The sequence below is a fragment of the Pungitius pungitius genome, chromosome 19 (assembly GCF_949316345.1).
Source record: "Pungitius pungitius chromosome 19, fPunPun2.1, whole genome shotgun sequence".
Classification (NCBI taxonomy): domain Eukaryota; kingdom Metazoa; phylum Chordata; class Actinopteri; order Perciformes; family Gasterosteidae; genus Pungitius; species Pungitius pungitius.
Genome location: NC_084918.1, coordinates 1,356,743 through 1,384,270, shown reverse-complemented (window position 1 = coordinate 1,384,270; position 27,528 = coordinate 1,356,743). Strand labels below are relative to the sequence as shown.

The 27,528-nt window shown below is 50.5% G+C and overlaps 2 protein-coding genes across 2 annotated transcripts in view; both read right to left on the bottom strand.

Annotated features, from left to right (window-relative positions):
• drosha (drosha ribonuclease III) overlaps nt 1-14,507 on the bottom strand; it is a 29,564-nt gene extending 15,057 nt beyond the window's left edge. The window contains exons 1-16 of the mRNA XM_062559348.1: nt 14,306-14,507; nt 12,775-13,630; nt 12,610-12,678; nt 12,129-12,399; nt 11,578-11,719; nt 10,653-10,813; nt 10,229-10,309; nt 9,650-9,736; nt 9,483-9,569; nt 8,509-8,580; nt 8,183-8,264; nt 7,789-7,857; nt 6,984-7,153; nt 5,546-5,670; nt 2,858-2,957; nt 628-735 (exon numbers count right to left, since the gene is read on the bottom strand). Of these exons, the coding sequence (XP_062415332.1) occupies nt 628-735; nt 2,858-2,957; nt 5,546-5,670; nt 6,984-7,153; nt 7,789-7,857; nt 8,183-8,264; nt 8,509-8,580; nt 9,483-9,569; nt 9,650-9,736; nt 10,229-10,309; nt 10,653-10,813; nt 11,578-11,719; nt 12,129-12,399; nt 12,610-12,678; nt 12,775-13,628 (2,478 nt within the window). The 5' untranslated portion in view covers nt 13,629-13,630; nt 14,306-14,507. The remainder of the gene's footprint in view (nt 1-627; nt 736-2,857; nt 2,958-5,545; nt 5,671-6,983; nt 7,154-7,788; nt 7,858-8,182; nt 8,265-8,508; nt 8,581-9,482; nt 9,570-9,649; nt 9,737-10,228; nt 10,310-10,652; nt 10,814-11,577; nt 11,720-12,128; nt 12,400-12,609; nt 12,679-12,774; nt 13,631-14,305) is intronic.
• A 10,905-nt stretch (nt 14,508-25,412) lies between these two features.
• Nucleotides 25,413-26,721, bottom strand: mc4r (melanocortin 4 receptor). Its single transcript, XM_037456691.2, has one exon. The coding sequence runs from the start codon at nt 26,522-26,524 to the stop codon at nt 25,544-25,546; it is 981 nt and encodes a 326-aa protein (XP_037312588.2). The 5' UTR covers nt 26,525-26,721; the 3' UTR covers nt 25,413-25,543.
• Between the last annotated feature and the right edge of the window lie 807 nt (nt 26,722-27,528).

Genomic DNA, 27,528 nt, shown 5'->3' with positions numbered 1-27,528 from the left:
AGATGTGTGGCAATTATTTCTGGAGAAATCATGGAAGACAACACAGGAACAGACTGTAAATAAAAGAGCGGGAGAGTAAAGCCCGTCGGTTTTCTTGCATGCGTTGCGGCGGGGTCGCGGGTTCGGGTCTCATTAGGGAGCGGCTGCGCTGAGCCGTACGCACGCCAACGGAACGGGAATCCCAACTGTGCCCCCCCCCCACTCAAGGAGGAAAATAACTCGGGGGAGACGGTAGTGGAAGTCGACTGCCTTGGACACATAAATGGAGAAGTGACGCAACGCGTGGAAAGATCAGAAGAGGCGTCCGGCCGAGGTGGAAGCACTGGTGTGCGTCCACAGTGTGTGGGGGAGGGGGGGGTGGGGGGGGTGAGTGAGACGGCTGGATCCAAAGCACCGCGCTACAAAGTTAGAAAGAAGGACTCTGGGAAAACCTCTGTGCTGTGACCCTGAGAAAGAGATTCCCTTTCACAATAAAAGCTCCGATTGTAAGAATACAACAATCACCAAACAACAAAGGATTGTGCGGCGTCATAACTTCTCTGCAGTGCATTTGTTTCCGACTGTCACATGATGGCCGTCATGTGACCAGGACTCGGACGCGTGTGTGTGTGTGTGTGCGCGCGTCACCTGGCACACGTCGGAGCGGATGCCGGTCTTCCAGAAGCCCTGACTGCTGAGCTCCACCGTCACCTCGCGCCGCATCGTGTTCTTCTGGCGGATCTTCTGCAGCGCTTCCTGCCAAACAAACAGTCAGCCCTGTCAGCTATCGATCCGCCACCCACACAAAAAAGATACATCCTCTGAACTGACACCCCAACATGAACACAGGGGGCCCGGCTAATTGCGGGTTGGCCCGGCGGGCGTGGGGGGGGGGGGGGGGGGGGGTGAGGGGTGGGGCTTCGGTCGACGAGAGCAGACACCTGGCTGCCCGTGAGAAGCAGCAGAAGGAATCAGGCACCAGCATCATGTCAGCCCAGCAAGTAACTGGAGAGGGGAGGGAGACAAGAGGGTCCTACAAATAACAACCGAGAAGGAAGACGTATTGACAGACGCCCCCCCCCTCCTCCTCCCCTCCTTAATGTGCACGCGTTTCATTCAACTGAGAATCATCGACTTCCCAAAACGGAACGCCAGGAATTCTTTTCCCCTTTTTGACTCGCTGAGGAAATAAGAACAACAAAGGCGTGAATAAATAATGCCATCCTACTTTGAACTGTGCATCAAAGTGAACACGCTTGCCCACACTCACTCACTCACTCACTCACTCACTCACTGCACGTCCTCCCGCTCTGGCCGAGCCGCAGTAATCACAGCGAATGAAGTGGAAACACTGTGTTTATGCTGAGGTGAGTGGACACAAGTAGGAAAAGTTCATCACCGCCAGTTGGAGGGCTCATCTTTGTCCGCTACCATCACCTGTTGACTCACACCTACACACCGCTGAGTGTTTGAGACACATATATATATATATATATATATATAAAATCCTGATGAACACACTGGAAGGCACAGAGAGGAACGGAGTGAAGTTTCTTGTGGGGCCCAGCTGGAGCCCGCACTCGAAGCCTCTACTGGAAGAACGAGTGGAAAAGATGCTCCTCGCACAGCTCGACTGAGCCGGCCCCAAATCTGCGACGAAGACTCAAGAGAAAATCCCCAAATCCACATATGGCGAGCAGATAGGAGGCGACTCGGGGCGGAATCCGCTGCCAGGGCGCCGACTCGCGCTGAATACTTATTCAAATTAGAGATGTGAGATAATAGAGTAACATTGGTCTTCAGTGCTCCTTGTAAGCGCTGTGCTCCTATTGGTTCATGCCCAACACAAAAGAACGACAGGCCCGACAGTATCAGCCCGTTTTTCAGGCCAATCGTGGGTTTGGCTGAGAGATCTGGTTTGAAAGTCCATCTGGGCAGGAAGCGTGTGCCTGTCCCTCAATGCCACACACACACACAGGCAGGCGGAGGCGGACTCCCTGCTGCGAGGCCCGGTTACCCTCCCCCACCCCCACCCCCCCCGACGCACACTCCTCCAGACCCGCGGACCAGCCGGTGCAGAAGGACCCTTGGATGGTGGGCTGTGCCTTTCAGGGACTAAATCAGGACGTTCCGTGTTTCACCAAAGCTGGAAGGGGTCCCCGGGGCAACGGATGACGAGCGCCGCCACCCTTCCACGCCGGTGACACGGCAGACCCGCTGTTTGTGTGTGAGTGTGTGTGTGTGTGTGTGTGTTGGGGTCCACTAATTGCTCCGGTGCAGCTTGGCGCTGGGATTGTCGGGGCCGGTTAGCCGGGAAGCGTCGCCCAGCTACCTGGAAAACGAGTTAATTGAGCGCCAAATTCCAACTCATTACCGGGTTCAGAGTGGATCAGACGGGCCGAGAGGAGACGGAAGGAGATGGAGATAGTGGTGGAAGGGGAGAGAGAGAGAGAGAGAGAGAGAGAGAGAGAGAGAGGAGCGTGGTCTGCTGTGGAGAAGTTACAGCGGCCCCTAGGGGCCTCGGCTACAAAACGCGCTCGTTGCTTCAACAAATGTGGACCGTTGTCCTCCTCAGCTCAGCACCATCACTCCTCATTGAGTGATGGTGCAACCCGCATGAGAGCTGCATGATGCAGTAAACATCTCCCAGAGATTAAACATCTCCCACAATGGTTCTATTGTTTTTAGTTGCTCGTGCAAGAGGCTGAAGAAGAAAAAAAAAAAACACACAATACATGCAAAAAGTACACATCTGGTCTCTATGTTCACGGTGGTAATCTGCAAATTGGCAAATTTAAATATTCCTCAGGTGAATAATCAAATGAAGGGGCGCAGGCCACCTGGGGAAGATATGAGAGTAAAGACCACAGTGACCCACCTCCCTCTGCGTCAGCTTCTGCTTGTCGATCTGCTTGACCTTGGGGCTGTTGGCCAGCAGGTGGCGTAGTTTCACGTAGCTCTTCCACAGCTTCTGGTACCTGGCGACAGCAGAAGGAGGAGGTGTCAGGCTCAGACAGGAGTCGATCTGCCCCCCCCCCCCCCACACCACAACAACAACAACAACACATCAATACTTCATCTACTAAACATAATGGAACGGTTGCCTGTGGCCTTTGATGGCATTAGCTGCTGTGCAGAAGACTTTCTACACAGTTTGAACTGTGAGCAGTGGATCACCACACACACACACACACACACACACACACACACACACACGCACACACACGCGTGCACTAACACCTCGACCTTTGTCTTCATTTTTTTTCTTCCACGTTAAAAAAAAATGAAACATTGGTGTAGCTATCTCACATGCTCCTCATTCGCTTCGTCCACAAAGCTTCATTGTCTTTGCTCCCATTTGCATCTGAAAAGAGGCGAGGAGTTATCGGCAAGGTGACATGTAGCCGCCATACTACCCCCCCCCCCCCCCCTCTCTCTCTCTCTCCCCCTCCACACCCCAATCCACCCTCTTTTCAATCAGACCTCCTGATTGATGCACTGAGGGCCGAGTGTGACCGTTCTGCTCCCATTCAGGAGACTTTCTCCTCATATACCCAGAGTTATTCAATTATGATTGGTGGGGGGGGGGGGGGGGGGTGCATTGACCGGGAGAGGCAGAGCAGCATTAAGCGAGAGGAGAGAGAGGTGCGCAGGGATGGAGGGAGGTGGGGGGCGGGGGGCTGTGGAATAGAAGAATTATAGAGCTTTAATAGTGGGGACTTCATTAGAGACTGAGACGAGGGAACGAGATGGCTTTACCGCCTCGATTATCAGCTCACCACCACCTCAGCACAGCAGCAGCCCAGTGGAGGAGAGACAGAGAGGGGGGGGGGCGGGGGGGCTATCCAGCCTGGGAGGCCCCCTCGTCCCCAATCCGCTCCGATGACCTTTCCACATATCCGCTGTGTGCTCTCAGGGAAGCTCTGCCACGGCTCACGCCAATCCATGCACACGCTTTCATTAGCATATGCTGCCTCTTTCTTCCTTTCTGCCCCCCCACCCCCCCCCTGTCCTGTTTCCCCATCCATCCTCCTTTCCCAGGCATGCTGTCCGTAGCAACCCCTGGCTTCCCCTCAGGTTCCGTTAGCGCCGTTAGCTGCCAGCCGTGGACGCCGTCGCCATGTTGAGAGCCACACGGAGACAGCCGAGGAGCTCTGAATGCTGACGCATTCATTGCAAGGAGAGTGCATGAACGGCCCATTTCATCACCGAAGGACGACATGGCCGACGACAGCTCGTTCCTCGACAAGCGGAGGCACACACTTGACAGCAGCAGAAAACAACCGTGTAAAAAAAAAAAAAAAACTTTAAAAAACGGTGCTCAGCTGGAGGCTGGTGAGAGAGAGAGAGAGACGACGACGTGTCGCCGAGGCGCGAATGAAGGAGCAGTAAGTCCAGCCCGTGTAGCACCAGAGGTACCTGGGTGCACAAAAGACGCTCTGTGGCCTGTTCATTGATACTAATGAGCTCGATTACATGTGAAACACGTGCGTATGTGAATAAACACGTCCGTGGAGAGTGAAATGATGTTAAGTGGCAGCCATAACGAGAGCTGGACAAACGGTCCAAAAGCTAAAGGGAAAAGGGGCTAATACGGTTGTTGTGGATGAATTGGAGTCCTTGTGAGGTGGGATTCTGCTTCGGGCAGACTGTCATAAATAAAGTTGCTTTTATCTTCAGCAAAGCTCTTTTTTTTCCTCCCTCCTGCAGTCCGTCCCTCCCCCGTGTTCTTCTGATGTTTCCTCCCTCTCTTTGCATCCCGTGACCTCTGACACGCCATCACTCCCGCCGGAGTGGCGCTTCAGTGGACATTGTAAAAAAAGGGTAGAAAACGGCACAACTTCTTCAGTCTAATACATGCCCCCCCCCCCTCCTCCTCTTCTCTGCGCTGCCGCCGCTGCAATCAACACAGCCTCCTGCCCTCGCCGCACGCATCATTAGCAGTGGTAGGAAATCCTCTCCGCTGGCCTCGCTACTCGTTTCTGCGTCGGCTAATGATGTCCCGGTCCATCCATAAATTTGTCGTTGTCTGGCGCTTTGAGAAGTTTGACATGGTAGCGGGAGGGAGGGAGGGAGGGAGGGGGAGTAGCGCGGTGGGGGGGTGGGGGGCACAGGGATGAAAGAGCTCGGCGGACAGGCGGCTAAAAAGCAGCCGCGGCGAGGGAGAGGGGACATTAGTCGAGGGGAAGGAGCAGACTAGTTCTGCCTAAATGGATTTCCTAATGCGTCCTCATCACCAGTACTTTCCTCCTCCCAATAGTCATGTTGGGGGCCGGACATTCGGACTTTAGCGGAAAGATGCCAGAAGACCCAACTTTCTGATCCGCACGCCGTCATCTACCAACGCCTCCGAGACCTCAGCTCTGACGCACGGCCCCCCCGCCCCTCCCGCGGCCCCCGGTGCATTACTACTCACCAGACATAACCAACACCGCCCCCCACCCCCCCCTCCCGAGGCGCCCAGCGGGAAACCTGGGACGGGTGTGAAGATGTCACGTTATTTCCTTGTTTTCTCGTCCTGAGTTTCCCCCGTACCTCCACCCTATGTGTGTGTGTGTGTGCTTACTGAGGGTCTCCAGCGTAGCTGAGCTGAGCGGGGCGGATCCCGAAGTGAACGATGATGGGGAAGGTGATGACGTCCGGGTTGAACTGCTCTCTGTCCAGCTGGTCGATGCGCACCGAGCTGGGTTTCTGGGGGGGGGGGGGGGGGGGGGGGGGGGGGAGTCATGCGACTGAGTCATGTGACAGTGCAAAACAAACCCGCTATTCAATCCCAAAAATAACAAACAATCCGTGAGACGGGTCTCGTGAAGCTCTTAGCAAGGGAGGAGACTGACAAGCCAATCACAGATAGCGACGGGCAGATGGCTCGAGGCTTAGGGGGGGGGGAGGGGCGCTCACCTTGACATCAGCCACATACAAACTGGGATTTGAGAGAGCAAGAGGTCGCGGGCCGCCTTTGAGTTTGAGCGCCATAGTCCACACACACACACACACACACTGATTAATATACATCGAGCCGCTGCTGCTTTAATGCGCCGCCGACGTTTGAAGGTTGTTGACATTTGCGCCCCGCGCCACTTTGTGCAATAATCACTTGAGCGCGGCATGTTTCATTAGCACCAGACCCCTTCATTTGGGGCGGTGCACGTGACCTTGATGTATCACAGTGGGGGAGAAACGACATCTTATTGATTGTACAGCAATCACCCCCCACCAGGGACTTATTGTTCTTGCCACATGCGTGGGTGGTGATCGTTACCATGACATTTGATATCATACTAAAAGAATCACGATGCATCACCATGAAGCCGTCAACACTTTTCTGGGTTTATTCTTTTTTTGTAAATTGAATGTCTTTGGGCTGGTGTTTTGACAAAACAAGTAATTATAACATGTCACCGTAGGCTTGTTATATTTAAATATTTCACACCATTACGACCAAACAAAAGTGTTAATTGCAGCAACAAGAGAAAGACGCGATCTGTGACCTCATCGGCTAACGGTCTAACAAGGGCGGAGCTTGTGTGGATACATATGTGACGTCTGCATCCGACAGGGCGAGTTTAATACACTTTGAGTCCACGGGCCGAGGACTCTCCTGCAAATCCTGACAGCCCCGTTTCAGAAAGAGCAGCCGACTCGATAACTCACCCACGCCATCACATCCCCCTGCTCGCACGCAACCTTTTAGCAGGCGATGACATCGCCACCTTCGCCGAGACACAATTACCGCACCTCCTTTAAAATATGGCGCCAGACAAGAAGGTTAACCAACAACCCTGTGACATGGAAGCTCTGGGCAGGACCGGCGTCGATGACAGCCAACGCCCTTGGGGATAATAGGTGAGGCTGCTGGTGTCACAGGCTAACAAGAACAGCCTTATTCCCGCGGTGTCGGGGGTTGGGGGTCGAGGGGGGGGGGGGGGGGGGGGAGGAAACGTACGCCCTTGAGAAGCAGACAAGGCCGCCTCCTGTCCTAACAGCGGAAGCGGAGGCCTTACCATGCCCGGGTTGGTGACGATCATGCCCTTGCACTCCTCGGCGTATTTCTGCCACTCGAGCTCCTCCCACTGCAGCATGTCTGCGATCTCCTCCTCGGGGACCAGCGGCTTGCTGCTGCGCAGCAGGTAGAGCAGCACCTGATGCATGGACAGCACCTCCTTCCCGCCATCTGGGACGGATTAGAAACAAAAGACACACCAGGAATAAGTGTGGAATGGGTACAAAGACAGTGGTTCACATGGTTTTTTCGTGATTAAACAATAAAATAATTGCTTATAATTGAACTTTGCCTGCTCTGATGTTTCCCACCGGGGGAAAAGCCTCATTGTTGAAGAAAGAACGCACAGGTAAACAGGCGCAGGGTCGCATACCCAATGCAGTATGAACCACAGCGTACAGAAGCAACATCAGAGAAGTGTATCGGCAGAACTTCAACCACGCGGTCAAAGAGACTCGTTTAATAGACACTCGGCCTCCACTTCCGACTTCTTCCCGTGGACACACACACACACACACACTCAAGCTGAAGCCTCAGTGCTGCAGATGCATGAGACAATATGAGATACACAGTGGACCTTTCAAAACGGACCACTCTCACTGCAGCCGCCACCCCCCCCTCCCCGACCGTCCTCTCACACGGATCAGAAACACGATTTATTTCTTCTGTGCTTTTCATAAAAGAGGCAGAAACGTGTTTGAGAAGGTCGGCGGCTACGGCAGCGCACCAGCACCACCATGTGTGCGGGAGAGGAACCCCACGCAGGAGAACCCTCTCCGCCTCCTCTGTGGCAACGCGGGACTCACCGGGCAAGAACCGGACAAATCGCGGCATGAAATGGAACCGCTGGCACCCGGAGGGCTCGAACTCCGGACCTGGAGGGAAGAGAAGAGGGTTGTTTAGGTACACCGGGTATGCAACCCTGTTGTTCTACACATGATCACGATTATGACTCGAATGTTCCTTTATAATCTCTAAACCTACAATGAGTTTTACAGTGACGCCAGTAGACTACATTTAAAAAACTGTGGGACAATTTAGACCAGATCTATAATGGAGAAATTGCCTTTTGACATAATAGCAGCTAATGGCTAATTTCCCCATTTCTGCAACATGCATCACTCGTTTAGGTTTCTCCTTTCAAACAAGATGCCATACTAGCACACTGCTGAGTCGCTGCAGTGGGCGGCGCCGCTGTACCTGTCAGGTTCCAGTCGTACAGCTCAAGCACGTCCTGGAACAGGTAGGAGGCAAACAGCTCCAGGCCTTGGACGCAGTAGTTCTGGACACCGGGGGGGGGGGGGGAGAAAGACGGGCTTAATGTACACACATAGAAATCCAGTTCTTTATTGCATAATCCACTTTATCGTCGTCATCGACCCCCCCCCTGCCGGTTCAGAAAGACTCTCCTCCGTCTTCTGCGGGGATTAGAGGTGTGAGGGTCGCGTGCGGCTCAGACGTCGCCGTCTTCAGATAAAAAACAAAAGGGTGAGCGGGAGCTGCGAGATAAAGAAGGTTTTACTGACCTCCGGTGTCATCTCCTCTATGAAGTGGATGGTGTAATCTATGTTGAAGCGGATCACACGGCACAATGGGATCTGTGATGATGAAAGGGAGCAGAGGACGGGAGGGAGAGAGGACGACTCATTACCGCGGCGTGAGGCAGAGGTTACGGCTTTTCACAGGAAACTCGTTAAGAGAAAGCTCGGCTCCGCTGTGCTGCTCACCCAAAAAACGACTCTTATCACAGAAACGTGTAGAAACAAACCGCTTTTAGAACAATTTGGGGAAAAAAAAAAGGTGGATGCATACAAACACTCTATCCCCCCCATGCAACACACAATCCCTAAATAGATAAGCCCTCTCCTCCGCGTTTAATCTCCCTAGTTACACGCGCTTTGTTGTTATAGCGCTGGGGGGGTCCATGTTAAGAGATTACCTGAGTGGGGGTCAGAGAGGGGGGGGTATCCCGGAGGCTAACTAGCATAGGCCCCACTCAGAGGTTCCAAATCCCCGGGCTGCCGCGGAGCGTTTAACAAGGGCCGCGTAAATGATCCAGTTGGAATCACGCCTAATCCTCCGGGCTCCTTTCTCCCGCTCGACGGATATTGACCGAGTAGTTCATTATTCTCAACTGGCGGGAACCCCCCCACACCCACACACACACACACACACCCACACCCCCACACACACACACACACACACAGACACACAGACACAGACACACGGACTGATCTCGGAAATCTTCCACCCAGCGAGGATGCCGTAGAGAGAGAGCTAATCAAACCTTCGCAGGCCCAGAGAGACACACACAGAGAGCAAGGGGACGGAGTCGCACAATCCACTGGGATCCGGCTTCACTCGGGCTCCGGGAGCTTCTCACAGTAGTCACAACAATAAGTCACTAGGCTAACTTAGCGGGGGGCGAGGTGCAGGGTCCTGAAGCCGAGCGGTTGAGACGTTCAGAAAAGGAGCCGCTTCCACGTTTAGAAACGCTTACGTTGGTGAGAGGTTTGTGGGAGAAGAGGGAGAAGCCTTCAAAAAGGTACTCGTGGTCGTCGTACTCGATCACCGTGGGCCTGTCGGTCTGAAACAGAAAACATGAAGTTACTCCTATTATACACAGCGATTACTCCCATAAAACACCAACAAGGGTTGGTGGCGTACCAGGAAGTTGGTGGGCGGAGACACGGTGATCCGGTAGTGGAACAGCTTCCCCGCGTTGTTGTTCATCGGACGGCACGGTTTCACCGGCTGAGCACATTGAACCAAGAATTATGACAACAAACCATCACAAAATATACTTACTAAATAAAAAAAACTGTCTGTGTTTTCATCCGTTCGTTAAACCATCAGCATACGAGAGATCGCACAGAGTCAACGCTGTAAGTGACATCCTCTTCATCAACGCCGCCCTAGCAGTTAAACGACGAAGCATGAGGCGACTAATCAACACCCAGGGGACAGACGCTGTCCACTTAGAGAGGAGAAACCCGCTGAGTGCAGCACAGCCTTCATGGGAACAGCAAAAAGAGGAATCGCTCCTATGAAAAGGGAATTCTATCGCTGAGTCACTGGTATGGATATGTGACATCATCATTTCATCCTTATTGTCCTCTTTGATGCAATGCAGCGAAGGCATTTTTTTTTTTTTTTAAAAGCTTGCCTAGAATAATACACTCTCTTTCCCCGCCCCCCCCCAACTTCAAGGTTAGGAAAGGGTGATTTATTCAGGGCGCGTCCTACCTCCTCCCCCGGGTAGATGCTGTGGCGGATCCCCGTCCGTCTGGCCTTGGCGCTGCACTTACACAAGGGGCCGTCGTTCATCTGGATGGACAGGAAGTACGTAAATCACAATACGTTGCTGCTGACCTTTACTTTCTTCGGTGCCCAGAAACCATCACGATGTGCTGCCTTCTCACTTCATAGTGGAGGGGAACTCACGGCACGACAGAAAGAAACTGACTTTTTGTGTTGTTGTTGTGTTGTTTTTTTTTTATCCTGAAGACAAATTTAACAAACTCTTGGATAATCCTCCGAACACGTTTCCCCCAAAGGCTCAGGCAGCAGGACCTGAACTCGACGCCCTCAATCAAGTGTCTCTGCCAAATGCGATAAGAGCGGCAAATAGTGGACATCACAAGGGTGTATTCTTTTTGGCGCCACCCACCTGCCCCGGGTCGTTGTACCACAGCTCCTCGTGCAGCCGGTCGGGGTGAGCCTTCTTCCTCTTGATCTCGGCGATGACGTCGAAGACGTCGGAGTCGGAGCTGCTGGAGCAGGAGCTCCCCTCGCCGTCCGACTCGCAGTCCGACTCGCTGCTGCTGTCGCCTGAAAGCGCAAAACAACAGGGCCTTGAATCACAGCAGGGCGTGGGGGGGGGGGGGGGGGGCGCTGACAACTGGATCATGATGCGTCTGAGGTTTGGCTCTCAGCTGTGCCCTCAATACGTTTTATACAACATCAAGTCTCAGTGGGGAATGTTTTTCAAATCATCATGTTGGTGACACAGCGAAAGGTTCCCTGTTGGAATAAAGCGCGACTTACTGATTCATCGTGGAAACATTCTTCTTCCGTACGACTTCTGGCCAAACGAGATTAAAAGAGCGCTGACATCTGGCCCGCCGCTTTTCTCTCACGTCTCACCAAAATGAGGATTATAATTGCCAGCTAAGGTGTGCAGTTTGTGCCAAGTCTTCAACTCTTACCGCCGGCTGTGTGTGTATTTTTTTTTAGCTCAAGCGCTCGTTTGTGAAGTCGGCGCCTTGGAGCAACATGTTTGGCATATGAGGGATCCCCCCCCCCCCCCCCCCCCTCCGAGTGCCATTCGTATCGTTGGAAAGAGACATTCAGGCAGAGAGCATCGCCAACGCGGAGCTTAATCTCTGCCCCGACTTCTCATGCACGTCAATCACAACAGATGTGTAAGCTGTTGGCACCTAAACAGAACAAGGAGCTTATGAAGGCAGAGCAGAGGGCCGGCTTTGGGGGGGGGGGGGGGGGGGGGGGGGAGGGGGCATGAAGACAACCACTTAGAGCAGGAACAACACTCATTTTTCTACATTGTACCCAACTAGTTTTGCAGGTCTGCACACCTGGATCCTCATCCAGTTTGGTTTTGGGCGGGTCCCACATGGGACGGATGGACTTGGCTCTCTCCTGTCTCCTCCCCAGCTCCTGCTCAAAGCGCTCGTACAGGTCCCGCAGTTTACTCGTCCCCACCACAGTCGAGTCTCCCTGAGCACAGCACAGGCAGGACAGGTGAAAGGCGCGCTAGCGGCTGTGAAGGCATCCATCATCACGCCAGTGCTGCAATATTTCACCGTGCATTCAGTGAGCTGCCCTCTCCAATGCTACAACGCACCAGTGGGATTTAACTCTCTTTTGGGAAGGTGATAGTGACTCTGTCATTTGTGGGAAAAGGGTTAGAATGCGGACGGCGTGAAGCAAACACTGGTAAAGGTCAGCGCTTTAGAGAAGAAACGCATGTGAAAGGACAGACGGGGATTTGAGGCTGGAAAAGCAAGGCGTTGGAGGGAGGCGAGCCCTCCGTTATCTGTAAGGCTGTGGTCACTGAAGACCGGGTTTCATTACCACAAACGATTGAGCACATAGGACGGGTTCATCGGGTCAGACACGAGCGTACCACTTGGTCCATGGGGTCATTGGAGTAGTAGTTCTCAGCATGAGTGCAGCGGATCCAGGCGGGCTTCAGCAGCTCCTGGTCCTCCTTCTCGTCGCCCCCCCTCTCCCTCTCCCGCTCCCTGTCCCTGTCGGCGGGGGGGGCCTCCTCGGAGTCTCTGCTCCTGGCGGAGGAGTAGCTGCGCTCTCTGCTGCTCAGGCCCGAGGAGCCCTCAGACCTCCGGTCCCTCTCCTCCTCCCAGCGACCGCGTTTCCTGTCTCGGCTCGAGGACCGACTGCCGAGACACATTTAAACAGGAGGTGGTCATGTGACCGAAGCACCAAGCGGAGGTGAGTGTTAAAAAAACTGACTGATTATTAACAAAAACAATTGCCATTATTGTAGCAGATACTTATTGAATCTTGAGTCAAATAGTGTGGAAAATAATCAAAACTGTCGTTTCACACAAGTTTTTGTGGGACAAATCATCTTTATTATGGTTTACCTCCGAGGCCTCTTCCGGTGCCGGTCGGGCGACTGGGACCTCTGGGTTTCTCGGTGCCGATACCGCTCCCTGTGAACCAACGCGCACGGCAGTCAGAAAAAGAAAAAAAAACACACCAACACATTTCACAGCCGGGTCGCACGTCGGGAGAGCGGCTGCCGTTACCTGCTGCGATCCCGGCTCCTGTGTCTGGGGGACGCCCGGCCCCTGTCGTACTCGGACCTGTACCGCCCCCCCTCCGGCCTGCCGCGCTTGTCCGGACTCCGCCCGCGGTCCTTCCTCTCTCCGGGGAAGTCCATTTTGTGCCGGTCACCGGAGCCCCCGTAGCCGTAGCCCTTCTGCCGGTGGTCCTCGTGGCGGTACCCTCTCTCCGGGGACCTCCTGCTGTCCATGGGCTTCTCGTACTTGTATGGCCCCCCGTGCCTGAAGCTGTTGACCTGTTTGAATGAGGCGGCGCTCTGATTGTAGCCAGGGCTGAAGGGGGGCGGAGGGAAAGGAGGGTGAGGAGGATGGGGGTAGTTCATGGAGTACGGAGGCTGGTAGCTCATAGACTGTGAAGCCATGGGGGGGGGCATGGATGGGTGTGGCATCGGCGGCGGCGGCACGGGCGGCATCATGTACGGGTGGTAAGCGTTCTGAGCGGACACCTGGGACCCTGGCGTGGGACCACCCGTGGAGCTGGGGATGGGGGGAGGGGGGAAGTTAGGCGGGGGTTCCAGGAAGCCCTGCCTGACGGGGGGGTTGGGGAAGGGCGGGCGCACCGGGCACTGGTTGAGGGAGCTTGGAGTCGGGGACGGCGCGGGTGGAGGGTAGTGCATGAAGTCGGTGTGCGGAGGCATGTAGCCGCTGTTTCCATGGTAGCTGGAACCGGGAGGAGCCTGAGGGTCGTAGTGGTACTGGGAAACGGGAGGCCTGGGGGGCGGCGGCCTCATGTTGGTGGGTCGGTAGTTCTGAGGGGTGCCGTGCTGCCCTGGAGGCGCACTCCCCCTGGGGCTCCCACGGTCCTGATGGAAAGACATGACTGTGGACAGAAACATTCAATGAACCCGGAAGTTAGAGGAAGGTTTAACTCTATTCTTCTTGGCTGTTGATACACGAATCGATGGGAAAGCACTTGACACCGCTGCAGTGACATAATAGTATGAACCTGTGGGTTGTAAACAGGAAACATGCAAACATCTAAGCGATTTTAAAGCTCGTCTTGCTATTTTCTCACATAACACCTGTGGTCGTTAGCGCCGGCGTTTCTGTTACTTTGTCACTAACTCGTCTAGCTGCGTTTTGTATTCCACGATAGTCTTTCTTGTTGAAGAGATCTTAATGAAACATGAACCAAATCTCAGTAACTACTTTATTATTCCTTTAGTGTGTGTTACACGTGTATCGTTAACTCGTTATTTGGTCAGCAGTGTATCATGAGCGAGCAGAATACCGTTAAACGGCACACTCCCACTGACTAACGTTAGCTGATTAGCATCTCCAGCTAGCTACCTTTAGCCACAGCATATGTCATTTTTCCATTGCATGCATAGAGCACATCGCTAAATGTACGTTTTAGAAGAGTCCCCCCTGTGTGAATATGACCGTTAATACTAACGTTGAGCTTAGAGCGGCGGAAATGTTAAAGCGGCGACCCGGTGACAACACGCTAGCAAGCATGCTAGCACACCATGACAGCGTAAGTTAAAGAAATTACCTTTAAAAAATTGGTAGTTCTAAAAACTGGAGCGTCTCATTCCGTCTTCACTATTAGTTCAAAAGTCTAAAATTTCAGCGACGTAAATTGTGTAAACAGAGTAACGATAATTAAGCTTTAGCAATGCGACGCCTCATCTATTGAGGTACCGCGTTCGCTAGGCGGCCGTGTTTCCGGTCGGACAGGTTAGCGAGCGGACCACTGGTGGACCAATCACATTCCGCCATCCGGTCGTTGGCCAATGAAATACAGGCCGGCTTTTAATAACGTTTCCCACCGGGCCGCAGCGGCAGGAGCACCACTGGAGCGCTCAAACAACCTGCTGAATTACTATATCACTGAAATCTGGATGATTCTACACGTACTGATGTTCAATTAAAATATCACCGCGTGACATTTATTTGCTTTGCTTTAAATATTACGTCTAAAATGATTCCACAATTAAGCACATTGTGTTTTCTAACTGTTAAACGAGGAAAAAATGTAATGAGGTTAATGAAACCAAATCGTTTTTTCTCTCATAGCCTACATTGCCTTCATTTATCATTTGCTATCTTAATTTGTTTCTTGCACAGCAATCGTGTTTCTTTATTATTACTTATTATTTTTTCTTAAATTAAAAACAGTTAAATATACCATTTAACTTGGTTCTCATTTATAGATGTGCTTAAACATATTATATTAGATTTGACTGTGTTCAGTTTGATGATTTATTGGTGAAATAAAACATGCATAATACATTTTAAAACCTTTTTACCGTGCAGCTTTGCCATGCGTCCACCAGAGAGCAGCAGAAGATTGAACGATGGTTGAAGATCTCAGCGAATTACTCACCGTCACCATGGAAACATGTGTGTAATATGCTCCATCACGACCGAGGCGGAGGCAATAACATGTCATTCGTGTAAGGTTCAGCTGTGTTATCTTTAAGAGAGAGACGCGTCTCTCTGATCCACTCCGTATCGACCCTTCCTTCCTCAGGTGTGAATGCGTCACTCGCAGCCCGGGTGTTTTGTCTTGAACTTCCCTTGCAAATCTCACATGCCACAGATGATTTAATATTTCTACAGCTTTTATTTGTTCTCCTCTGAGATGTCTGATGGTCAGTCAGCACCGCTTCATTGGGATTCCCTTCAGGTCGAGCAGCATTAATATTCTCTGGCTTTTTTTCGAGGGTCGCGCCGTCTCTTCCTTAAAAAAAGAAAGATGAAGGAGAATGAGAAAGAAGAGATATTCACACCTGGCATCACCTTACATGTCTTTTTAAATATGAATAAAGACACGGTCACCGGGGTGTCACTTCTGAAACCAGAATGTGCACAGCAGACGATTCCCAGCGATCCTGAGGAGCAAAGTGTCACGTCACAGGACTCCTGACGACTCCGCTGGTCCTTAAAAAACGTGCCGCTCGAGCCTCTAAGAGGTCAGAGGGAATGTGGAGGAAATGAGACTTCCTGCTGCCCATCCAGCTTGAGCTCGACCGTGTGATTTAACAAGATATAAAAAGTGACTGAAGACTACACGCACGCTGTAAGAGACATCAAATGATAAAAGCGGTTTCTATTAGTTTCACAATTTTGATTTTTCCAAAACTGTTATCGTAGAGCTCACAGAAAGACCCATACATGTATTACAGCCTTCACTCCAACCCAAATCTCTGATCAATCAGAGGAATCAATGAGGGAAATCCTCCTTCAGACGCACACAAAGAGAGACACCACTTTCCTCCTGCATGTGTTGCTTTGAGTTGCTCTGTAACACATTCCATCACTTTGTCACTCAAAGTCTCTTTTAACTGTATCATCTCTCATGTTTCTTTGTAGCTGTTTTCAAAGTCTCTGTGTTTTGGTCTCTTTGACTGATAATGAAATGCTTTGTTAATTAAACCGCATGCTGTGATGTTCGATGGCTGTGGGAGTGTCTCATGTTGTTCAGTTTAGGCCTGTTGTGTAACTCCTGAATGGACAAATGCCTCCTGAGAAGGAGCAAAGACAAACACACTGCTTTGAGAGTAATTCATAAAATGAAAGGGTGTTGAGTCGCTGGCTCCCGTGTTCCTCTCCTCATGGAATAGAATGAGAGACATCAGACGTGGCTCCTCACGTGCCCTGCTCCCCCCTCGTGTTTTTCAGCCTCCACGTAACTTTGTAAAGAACGTTTTTGTGTTACGTGAACAGACTGGCGGAGCATCTCTCTGCTGTTTGTTTCCCACATTCAGGCCCCCTGTGCATCCATCAAATTCTCAATATCGATTCTTTCAGGAATTGGATTAGTTTTACAGATTTGGGCAAACAAGCCGTCTCACTTTCTTAATGAGTCTCGGAGGTGAAGATGACCTTTTCAGTTTACCCAAAGCAAACCAATAAATGAGTTCATTCTGCATGAGTTTGTAGTCTGTAGCTGGTGAAAAATGCAATATAAAGTTACTTGCCTGAGGAAAACATGTCAGATAAACAGTTAAAATTATCATTTGAAGATATTCAAACTGCCTCGAATCATCTATGAATCTCAGCAAGATGCAAATGGGAATCTAGAAATTATGTAGAACTTTCAAAATAGTCGATGCGTTAAACTCTCTTTCCCTGAACAGCGCCGGGACCTCTGACTTGTGTCTCATTAGATTTCTGCTGCTGGAGGGGAACTGATGTAACACAAAGTACACACTGCGATCCGGTACGGACTTCATTCTGGTGCCTACATGCAGATACATGAGGAGAACCACTGGGAAGATAGAGACTCACATAAAAACATACTAATGGATCTGAACTTTAAGAAAGCGTCACACTGATAAATGTATTCATAGATTGTCACCATCCCAACGACAAGTCCTTCTGTGTTCGACTTTCAATGACTCAGCTGCGCACTGTTTCACTTTTAAAAAAGCACCATAACAACCTGAAATCCAATGTGAGTGTGTGATGTTCATGTATTTGTGGAGCAGACAGTAACGTGTTGGTAATAGAGTCTGCAGACAGTGTTGCATTGTGGGTTGTTTGTGGCCATCACAAACAATTTGTTAGGTAAATGAGTTATTTGAAGTCCGTTGACTGTGAAGTGAGTCAGCCGTGAAGGCTCAGTCTGTTTGTCTTAAATTCAGCATCACGACACCATTTCACACCGAAAGTGGCGATGAACACGGCGAGAAGAATAGCTGGTGCATTCGGGTCTTCGGGGTTCTTGTGTTCCAGCGTAAAAGCCGGGGCCCCCAAACGAGTCGGCTCCTTTGTCGATGCGGATCATAATGCCGTCTCGCTGAGGCGCGTGCGCCGCATTAGCGGGCCTCCGTCAGCAGGCTGGCCGCGCGGCGCCGAGCCTGCGCGCACATCGAAAGTCGTCATTACCAGAGCTAACCTGCAGAGAAACAGCATGTTTTTCCTCTGCGAAAAAAAAAAAGATAATGAATTTCACTGGAGTGCTGGGAAAGAGGAAATGATTTGGATTGAAAAAAAGGGGGTGAGGAGGTGTACTTTGATGTTCCCTGGTTAAGTACCGAGGCGGATGCATGTGCCATTACCTCAGTGTCCAAAAAGCATCTAATTAAGAGCATCCAGCAGACTGAGACCAGTGGATCCATTGAAGGCTTTGCATGCTGGAACATGACTGTTACGTCCCCCGTCCTCCCTACATTCCTCCCCTTAAAGCAGCAGGTTGGGGCGAAAAAGAAAAAAAAAACACGAAATGATCACCGCAAACCAAAGTGTTTGTGAGGTCGTTGCAGAGAGACAAACATTTGATGGTGACATCGTGTGCTTCATGCAGCTTAACACCAAACGCATGCCGCATGGGCCTAGCTGCTGCACCCCGATTAGTGACGGCTAATCAAACGGAGCCATTATGCCTCCCATTGATTAGATTAGAGGATTTTATTTTTTGCATTTGCAAGCGACTTCTTTATGTAACGTTGGTGCTTCCAGAGACTACGCGTGTGGTTCTGCGGCACCGGGTTTACTGCCCGGGGGGACCGCTGCGTGCCGGCTCCTCGCCGCCGTCCGTTAGCTCCGACGCGCGGGTCAAAGCCCCCCCCCCGGTGAGTCAGCGCGTCTGGGCCCCCCGAGAGCCGGCAGGAGGGTCGACATCTTTACGAGGAAACTCCAAACTATTCAGACAAACTTTTAAACAAGAATCCTGCTCACAGAAAGCAGTAATATGTTGTTTTTTTTTTGGAGTGGTGCTGATGGTGTCGCCTGCAGCCTCCTCGTGGTCAGGTGCATCACAGCGAGAGCGTCCTCCACCCGAGCTCCTGCTGCAGGACGCGCTTTTGAGAGGAGAACCATCTGCTTCAGTCAGAACAAATGGATTCAAACCGTCCAGAGAGAACTGCAACAAACAATTGAGACCTTTTAAACTACGGCTCAGTAAATAATGAAACATACCGTAAAAGGTTTGTTCCTCTTCTTCTTCTTCTTCACAATAACAGCTCTGTTTGTTGGCTCTAAAACATCCTGTCGGCTCTACAGCGGGTAATAACCTGCTCATTACTGTTATTAGTTAGACAGCTTCTCTGCGCTCGCCTCCCCGGCTGAGTAAAAGGGACACAATGCAGTTTTCTCACTTATCTAAGCATACTCCATCCGTGTATCTTGTAAGATCTCCTTGGGCCACATGTTTTATTTCATTGTGTAATTCAAACTACTTAAAGAGGTCGCAAAGTCATTCAACAAGTTCTAACCAGAGGTGTGATCATTTTAATGGTTCTTTTCCTGGCAGAAGTTAATTTAGAAAAGTCGTTAGTTGCACATGTTGAAGCCGTGTGAAGCAAAGCGCTGAAGGGGAAGAATATATCTACATCTATATCTACGTATATATGTAAATGTGCTCTGCACCTACACAGGCTAACTGCACCATCATTAAAAAGTGTTCAAATGTTAACCTTTGATCCATCATCCAATAATGAAGAAGAATTATTTTTCAATTATTTACTATTTGTTTTGTTTCATTTAGGGGGGGTCAGATGACAGAAATAAAAAAACCTCCCCCCCCCCTCCATCACATCTCAGAGCTGAAGAGATCTGAACAGAAGCCTTTCACCCACAATCTAACACAGATCTACACATGGATGGTGGCATCTCACATCCTTACGGGGCGTGTTTTCAGCCACATTCACTTTTCTCACAATGATTGCTTTTCTTCAGCCTTTCACTCCATGTCCCCCTTTCCCTTCTCAGAGAGACCCTCCAGCTTAATGGAAGTGGTTTCCATATAGTGGGGGGGGGGGGGGGGGAGAGAGGGAGGGGTATTTTATTTAAAATATAGAAAATATGAACAAAGATCAGAGGATGATTCCTGGACATTCAGGTGTTACACATTTAGTCTAAAACAATTGACAGTTTCTTACTTAATGAAGGGTTGAAATGTTGGATAATGTTTTGTATGATGTGAGTTTTTTCTGGACACAAAGATCAGAGTCCGTGACGTGGAGCTGGTTCCAATCTGTCTTCGGTCCGTTTGGAGACGCCGAGGTCGCAACGTTCACTGTTGGATTCCTGTGGAAACAAACTCCTCGGTCAGAGTCACAAGTTACGGTGACATTGAAACCGGCTCTCTGTTAGCTGTGAGTGCGTTTGAGTGTCACTGCGACACTCGGAGCTCACCCCCCCCCCCCCCCCCCCTCCGTCTTCTCCGCCGCCGCAGAAGAAACCGCTTGAATGAGCGACCGCCCACGCGGCCTCACGCAGCGTGAAGTCAGCCAGCGGCCCCTCCATCCGTCACTCACACAAACGCTGGCTGAACACTGTTATAAAGGAGCACAAAGTCTGCAGGTGGTGGATCAGAAAGGTCCTGAAAAGCACCACGTGACGTTCGAAGCTCGCGGCAAAGGAGCAGGGGGCGGATCGCTCCCTCACCGTTGGTTTAAAGAGGGTCAGAAAGCAGCCGCAACACGAGTTGACCCTCGACCTTCGTGCCGTCTCTAAATCCTCTGAAGCAGGCTGCAGGGGTTTAAAGGTAAAAACCCTCGTTCAGGAGATGCAGAGGTGTTGCAGGGCATTGTTACCACAAAATCTGTTAGAATTGAAATAGGAAATATAAAATCAGATCTTATTTCACTGCCGTCCTTTGACAAGTCCAAGCATGTTTTTCTTAAAGAGCACGCTTGATTTAACATGTAAAAAATACAACATTTTTTTTTCGTCAGTTTTTTTTCCGTCAGTTTCTCCATTGGTGTAAAACAAAACACCACCTGTAGGGTGAAATAGTTCAGCGAGGCTCTCGGGCGCTGAATCGCTTTCAAATTCATATTCATTCTCACTCATTCTTTTGTTCAACAGACTTTCTCTTCCTGGCAAGTCTTTGAATGTGGATGTGGCAGCTATTCAGGCTCAAGGATGAAAACACGATTACTAGCGCTTCACACGTTCGCTCTTCGCTCTAATTCAAAACGCCGCTGGTCTCTGAGCATAAAGTTATAATAATAAGTTATAATACAATAAGACGGAGGAGGAGACGGTCCGCTGGCGTGGCGATGTTTGTGCCTTCCTCGGTCACAGTGAGAGAAAAGAGATCCCTGATCCCACTCCAGACGGGCTTCCAACGAGGCCTGTTCCAGAAGGTCTTTGAACAATTCCCCCAAACGAACGAGTGGCCCTCGACACGGCGCCCTGCTCACCGCCGCTAAAGGTCAAGCACCTCTCAAGCACCTCTCAAGCACCTCTCAAGCACCTCTCAAGCACTCACGCAGGAGGATAAGTGGCTTTTATTACTGTAAGCAGTATTAGTGTAATAGTGTTATTAGCGCCTCCCTTCAAAAAAAACCTCTCATTTTACTGCTGCGGGGTCTGGCAGTCCCGCCCCCCTCCTCCTCCCTCCCCCCCCGTACCCCTCGGCCCTGGTTCTGGTTCCCCCTTCCTGCTTCCAGGAAGCAGCTTGAGTACTTCCTCCAAGTGATTAGCGCTCATGGCACAGAGGTGACCGAACGCTGTTGAACTTGTTTCATCAGTTTCTCGATGTCCCCGCTCACTAACTCCCTGCTTGTTGTCAAGGAAACCTTCGTTTGGAAGACACAGCGACTCAACGCCACGGACGGGCATCAGGTGTCTGTTGTCCACTTGTTTTCCCTTTTCCAGAGTTTGTGTTACCTGAGCGCAGGTGAGTGACGCAGCGGGTACCGACGGCTAAAAACGGCTTTGGAATGAGCTCATTAACACCTGTGAGGGAAACCCGCCCCCCATCAGTTTCTGTCTTTGTTGTTTCTGAACGGTTGCCAGGGTAACGCCTGGCCCGGTACACGGTGCCCCGTCTGACACCACGCGTGTCCTCTGGACACATGTTCCGCTCATGAATGCAGAACGCCTGCTTTGGCGTGTGCTGGAATGATGCTTTACAGATGTTCGAAGGCGTCACTAATGGAGTCTAGTGCTCCTGAGGCTCTCTGTTGAACCTGCAGCATTAGAAGGTGCTTTAGATCGTTACGGGTCCAACAGAGAGGAGATCTGCGACTTTTTAAACTTTCCATTTTGCCTTTGATTTTACACACAGAATCCATTTGAGTCCCGACGTTTCCACCTAATGCGACATTTTTGATGGGTGGGCATTCCGTGTAAATGCATCTGGCCGTGATTGACAGCCCGAAGGGGCCCTCCCTGAAATAAATGTCATGACCACCTTTCTCCAACCTCAAGAACAGATTTGCAAAATAATAATGTAAATCTTTTCGCTCTGATGATTCACTCTGCACTGCATCCCTGAGTGCTGACATCTCCCAGTTCAATATGTCCGATCAATACGATAATAGACGGCACTGTGTGTTCAGCTTCATGGGCGTTTCGCTGAAATTGGTAGCTTGTTTCTTGTTGGTAAAATAGTTGTGCCGGTTAGTAGATGCTCCGGCTGCATGGAAGAGGTCAAAGGTCTCCTCCATCGATCCTGCGTTCTTCTTTGTCTCCACGTGAAGGTGTGCAGGGATCATCGTGGGATGTCTGGGGTCGTCGGGTCAACAAATCGAATCGTTTGTATTTCAATTCGAAGCGTGTTTCATTGGTGGAAAGTTGGATAGTAAACGAAATGAAATCTCAAATATGCAGCGGAGGGAAATGATTTTCCTTCCGGACCACAAGGTTGCAGCTTGAAACCGTTTCAAACCAACATACAAAATAAAAAAGACACTATCAACAACAGCAGAATGTTTGCAAAAAATAACACATGTGTTACAAAAGGACTTGGTTATGTATTATTGTTGTATTGTGTCAATTCACAAGAGATACAGCCATCTCCCAGATGTTATGTGTTTTATAAACCGAGATAACATCTGGATCTTAAACTCACACATCTCTAAAGAGCTGATCAGACATGAACATATATTTAAACGCCTCCCGCTTGCATGGCTTCAGGTCTCAAATCTCTCTCCCAGATGTTCTTCTCCACTCGCAAACAGCTGTCTGTGTGCTACTCGCGTTCCTTTTTTTCAAATGTCAAAGAACTTGATTTTCATCAGACAAAAAAGGATTTAAAACTCTTGAGGGCGATGGCAGGTTGTGCACAGGCACGCGTTGTCATGGCGACCATGGCAACCGTTTGCCTCCTTAGTGCACAAACAGTCACAAACAGCACCGGAGGTACAAACAAATGCAACTACGCAATGAGCACTTAAGATCAAATCCTATCGGGAAAGAACTGGAAGATCCGAGCACTCGTATTAGTCGGGTCTGGAGCTGCAAAGGAAGCGGTATTGAGCAGAATTAAAAGAGAAGGGTGCCTGCGTTGATGGAATATAAAGCAGTGCACGGGTAAAACTTGTGCATCACTTAATTAACACAAACAAATGCATCATGTACACAAACATACATCTCAGCTTGATACGTACAAAAACAGATTAACATGCAACAAAGACTTTTCATCCACTATATTTGCATTCTCAACGTTCTGTCAGCAGCAGCACATGAGTGTTTTCCTCTTTTAGCTCAGAGCTCCAGATGTTGCTGCAGTGTAAAACATCCTTCTGATGGGAGCTCCTTTCACCCACAGTGAGTTCACCTGGTGCCTCAAACACTTTCCTCATGGCTCAGATGAGTAATGAAAATACGACTGAAGCGCGAGTCATGAGAGAAACCTTTTCAGTAAGTGAAGTGTAAAAAAAAGAAGAAGAGGAATGACTTGCAGGAGTCTCTGAGGCTTCAGGAGCATGGCCCCTCAGTGAGGGGGGGGGGGGGGGGTTACGTGCACCGAGGAGCCGGAGATGAATGAACCATTGACACTGACGATAACAGGAAACACACGTGTGAGATTATTTTCTGTTGTTCATCGAAGGCTGGGTTCTCTCCGTGCCTTCGGCTTCTCTTTTAAAGAAGAAGCAAACAAGTAGGATTTGGGTCTTAAAAGTTGGTCGTGTTTTCACTGACGTCATTGCTTCATTTTCACAGAATAACAGGAGAATATGTTTGGGGAAGGTAAACATGATTCTCACAGCAGAACGTGCGTTGTATCCGGGGTTGCTAAGCAACGACAGTGTAACAGGTTGCATCCGTCATCCTGTGTCTTCGCTGTTTACCTCTTCCGGTCTGTTAGGAAATAAGTGTTTGGTTGTTTCATATTGCTTTAGTAGAAAATGATTTTGGGACCTGTTTATCTGAGAATCCGTTAATATATTTAATTGTGCTTGGTGCGACACTTCAAATCTGTTTTCAGGGTGAAAGAAAAGCTGTGAGCAACATGTCGGGGATTTCAAACCTTTTCTTTCACCTTTCATCACCTCGATGGATCAGCAGAAACCTGCTGGAGGACTGTGATTCCATTAGAAGCCTAACGTCTATTATTGGGTTATTAATAAATAAATCAGATTTCTTATTGGATGCATGCAGCGAATGTCTATTTGCTGATGGAAGCGTTTTCTTGACTTTAGTGTGAATGATTCTCCCGTATTAATGCAGTCATATAACAACACACTCATCTGCATCGCCGCTCTTTGTGTGGCTCCAGTTGTTCCTCCGAGCGCGACGCTGTCTTCACAAGGTCGACGGAGTCGGGGTCGCGTTAGAGGTCAAAAAGGTGCAAATGAGAGGCCGACAAACAGAGCTGTAGCATGAAGCCTTTATTGAAGTTACTTTGTTACTTTGAAGCGGCTTCATACCGACACACATTTATCAGAGTCCACGCAAACACTCATTTACTTACGTTTTCTTGTGTTTTGTGTTTGATAGACAGAAATAAATAAAAGGCAATATCGAAAATAACACTTACCACAAGGAGGATAAGCTGCTCTCTACGTATTTAAGGCAAGAATAAAAGCAGCACATAAAAATACAGTTAGTCAAATCTGTGCAGGAACATGATTCAAAATACATCAAACGGATCTATAGAAAAATACATGTGATGTCATACGTGCGTCTCGAGGGCGAGCACACAACCCACGTGTGCAAACTCACAATATACACACACCACCAGTTCACAGGCGCTTTGATGGAGATCAACGGGTGAGTCAGGGAGCTGTGGAGGGGTTTTTTTTAGTCGTGATTTGCACTGAAGCAGCTTTCTGGTCCTCCCTGATGACGACGGAGCCCAAAACTACAAATACACACCCACAAATCAACAAAACATCTAAACCAGAAACGCTTAACACAAGCCTGAGAAATATCCACTTTTCTTCATTTCACCATTTCAAAGTGATAAACAAATACTCATTTTTTTCTGTTTTTTTTCTGTACGAAAGGTGTACAAGTATTTTCCCTCTTCGCTGTAAATGTGTCGCCCCGAGGCTTCGCTGATGGATCCCTGCGAGCGTCACGCCGCGGCCTGCTGCTCTACAAACAGGTGTTCCTCCGTCTCAGGGTGTAAAACAGAATCACAATTCAGCACCTCTCTTTCCCCCTGAATCCTCCGTGGATGAAGACAAAGAACATTCTCAAGGAAAGCAAATGTCCCGAAGTTCCTCTTGGCAGCCGCTGCCATGCGTCGCAGGAGCCGGGGGACATGCGTCGTGGATCAGACCCCCCCCCCCCCCAAACGCTCTCATCTCCCCGCTGGACGCACTCCAACTGCCGTGACATTTGAGTTCCAGAGTCCAGGTTAAAAGGTGCTAAGATCTTTACGACCCATCACCGCGCTGATCTTTTTTTTTTGACAGTGAACAAAAGGAAAGTTGTGTGTGCAGACGGAACGATTTTGAAGCGAACCACAGTTAAATATTCAGGCTGAAGAGCAAAGCTTCAAATTGCACTTGAGAGCCAAATTAATAAAACCACATTTTCCTCTGAGCAGCTGTGTATTTTTCCTCTGCAACCCAAAGGCAAGAACCCCTCTTGTGAATCATCAACAGCCGACATCCCAACGCCCGCAGCAGAAGATCTCTCTGAAGGTCTTCCTCATTTCCTGGCTGCGGAAGGCGTAGATGATGGGGTCGATGACGGAGTTGCACATGATGAGGATGAGGTACATGTTGAAGTGGGACATGAAGCAGGTGCAGTAGGGGTTCCTGGGGCAGCTGATCATGAGGACGAGGTGGAGGAAGAAAGGCGCCCAGCACACCACAAACACCCCGAGGAGGATGGTGAGGGTGATGGCGCCCTTCATGTTGGCCCGCTGGTGGATGGGCGCGTGGCCCGGCAGCGCCGCGATGCGCTTGATGTGCAGGCGGGCCAGCAGGAACATGTGCACGTACAGCGACGCCATCAGCACCAGCATGGTGAAGAACATGGTGATGAGGCAGATGAGCACCGTGGTGCTCTCCGAGTAGACGATGAAGAGGATGCCGGACACCGTGCAGCACGTCCAGATGCTGCCGATGACCAGCGTGGCGCGCCGCAGGGTGACGATGTTGTGGTAGCGCAGCGCGTAGAAGATGGTGATGTAGCGGTCGATGGCGATGGCCAGCAGGCTGCAGATGGAGGCCAACAGGGAGCTGCAGATCATGGAGTCAAACACGTTGTCCATGTTCCTGATCAGGGCCACCGGGGGGGTCAGGCTGCCGCCGGCGATGAGCGCGATGACGATGGTCTCGGAGGCGTTGGAGACGCTGACGAGCATGTCGGCCACGGCCAGGCTGCAGATGAAGAAGTACATGGGCGAGTGGAGGTTCTTGTTTTTGACGATGGCGGCCACCACCAGGATGTTCTCCAGCAGGCTGACGATGCCCAGGGTGAGGAAGACCTCGGTGGAAATGAGCAGCTGCTCGTAGCATCCAGCCGAAGAGTCCTTCCCCTCGGCCGACGGGTGTCTGTCGGGTGGCGGGGCGCCCGGGGCGCTCCTGTTGTGGAAGCTTTGGATCAATGCCTCGCTCTCCGTGCCGTTCATGGTCAAGGTCTCTCTGTGTTGTTGTCACTCCATTGTGCGTTTTCGAAAGTCCGCAGTCGTCCTCGTCATCCGGAGGAGCAACAAGAAGAGCAATCTTCCCCTTTCACTCTTCGGGTTAACCAAGAAAGAGCCAATTATATTCAAACATATGCTGCCGCTGTTATTCGGCGGCCAAAGACGGTCCCTCGGGCCCCCCCCCCCCCCGCTCTCCACTCGGAAGTTCAGATAAATAAAAGCTCCCTCGGAAAAGATGGGATGTGAAGATCAGGGCGAAGGAGCGAAGCGGTGAGACGGCGAGTCCACAGTGCTGAGATCAGCTCTCCGTTTGAGTGCAGTCAGATCATCACTTGGTAAGCTACTGTGGTCCTCCCGTCTAGCTGCTCTTATACACACACTCACACGCACACACACACGCACACTCGCACACACACACACCCTCCTGTGGCTGTGCCCTATCCGCTGGCTGGTGAGGCAGGAGAGGAGGAGCAAAGCCCGGCCCGACGCCTCAGTGAGCAGATGTACGACACGATGCTGTGGATTAGTGACACTCGGGGTTCACAAGTGAGAAGTTTTGATCCAGATTCAGAATCTTTGGGCTGAAAGGGAATCACTAAATGTAGAAATAAAACGAGATGGACTTTCAGCCAAGACAGAACGAAAGGAGCGTTACGTAGAGGGCGATATATTTTTGTAGCCCTGAGCCTCATGTTTACAATGTTTACTGAGGGAATAAATCAAGAGAGAAGTAGAGTCATTTCCTCATAGACGTCTATGGGAGCAGAGGAGTCGCCCCCTGCTGGTCACTACACAGAAGTGGAGTCATTTCCTCATAGACGTCTATGGGAGCAGAGGAGTCGCCCCCTGCTGGTCACCACACAGAAGTAGAGTCATTTCCTCATAGACGTCTATGGGAGCAGAGGAGTCGCCCCCTGCTGGTCACTACACAGAAGCAGAGTCATTTCCTCATAGACGTCTATGGGAGCAGAGGAGTCGCCCCCTGCTGG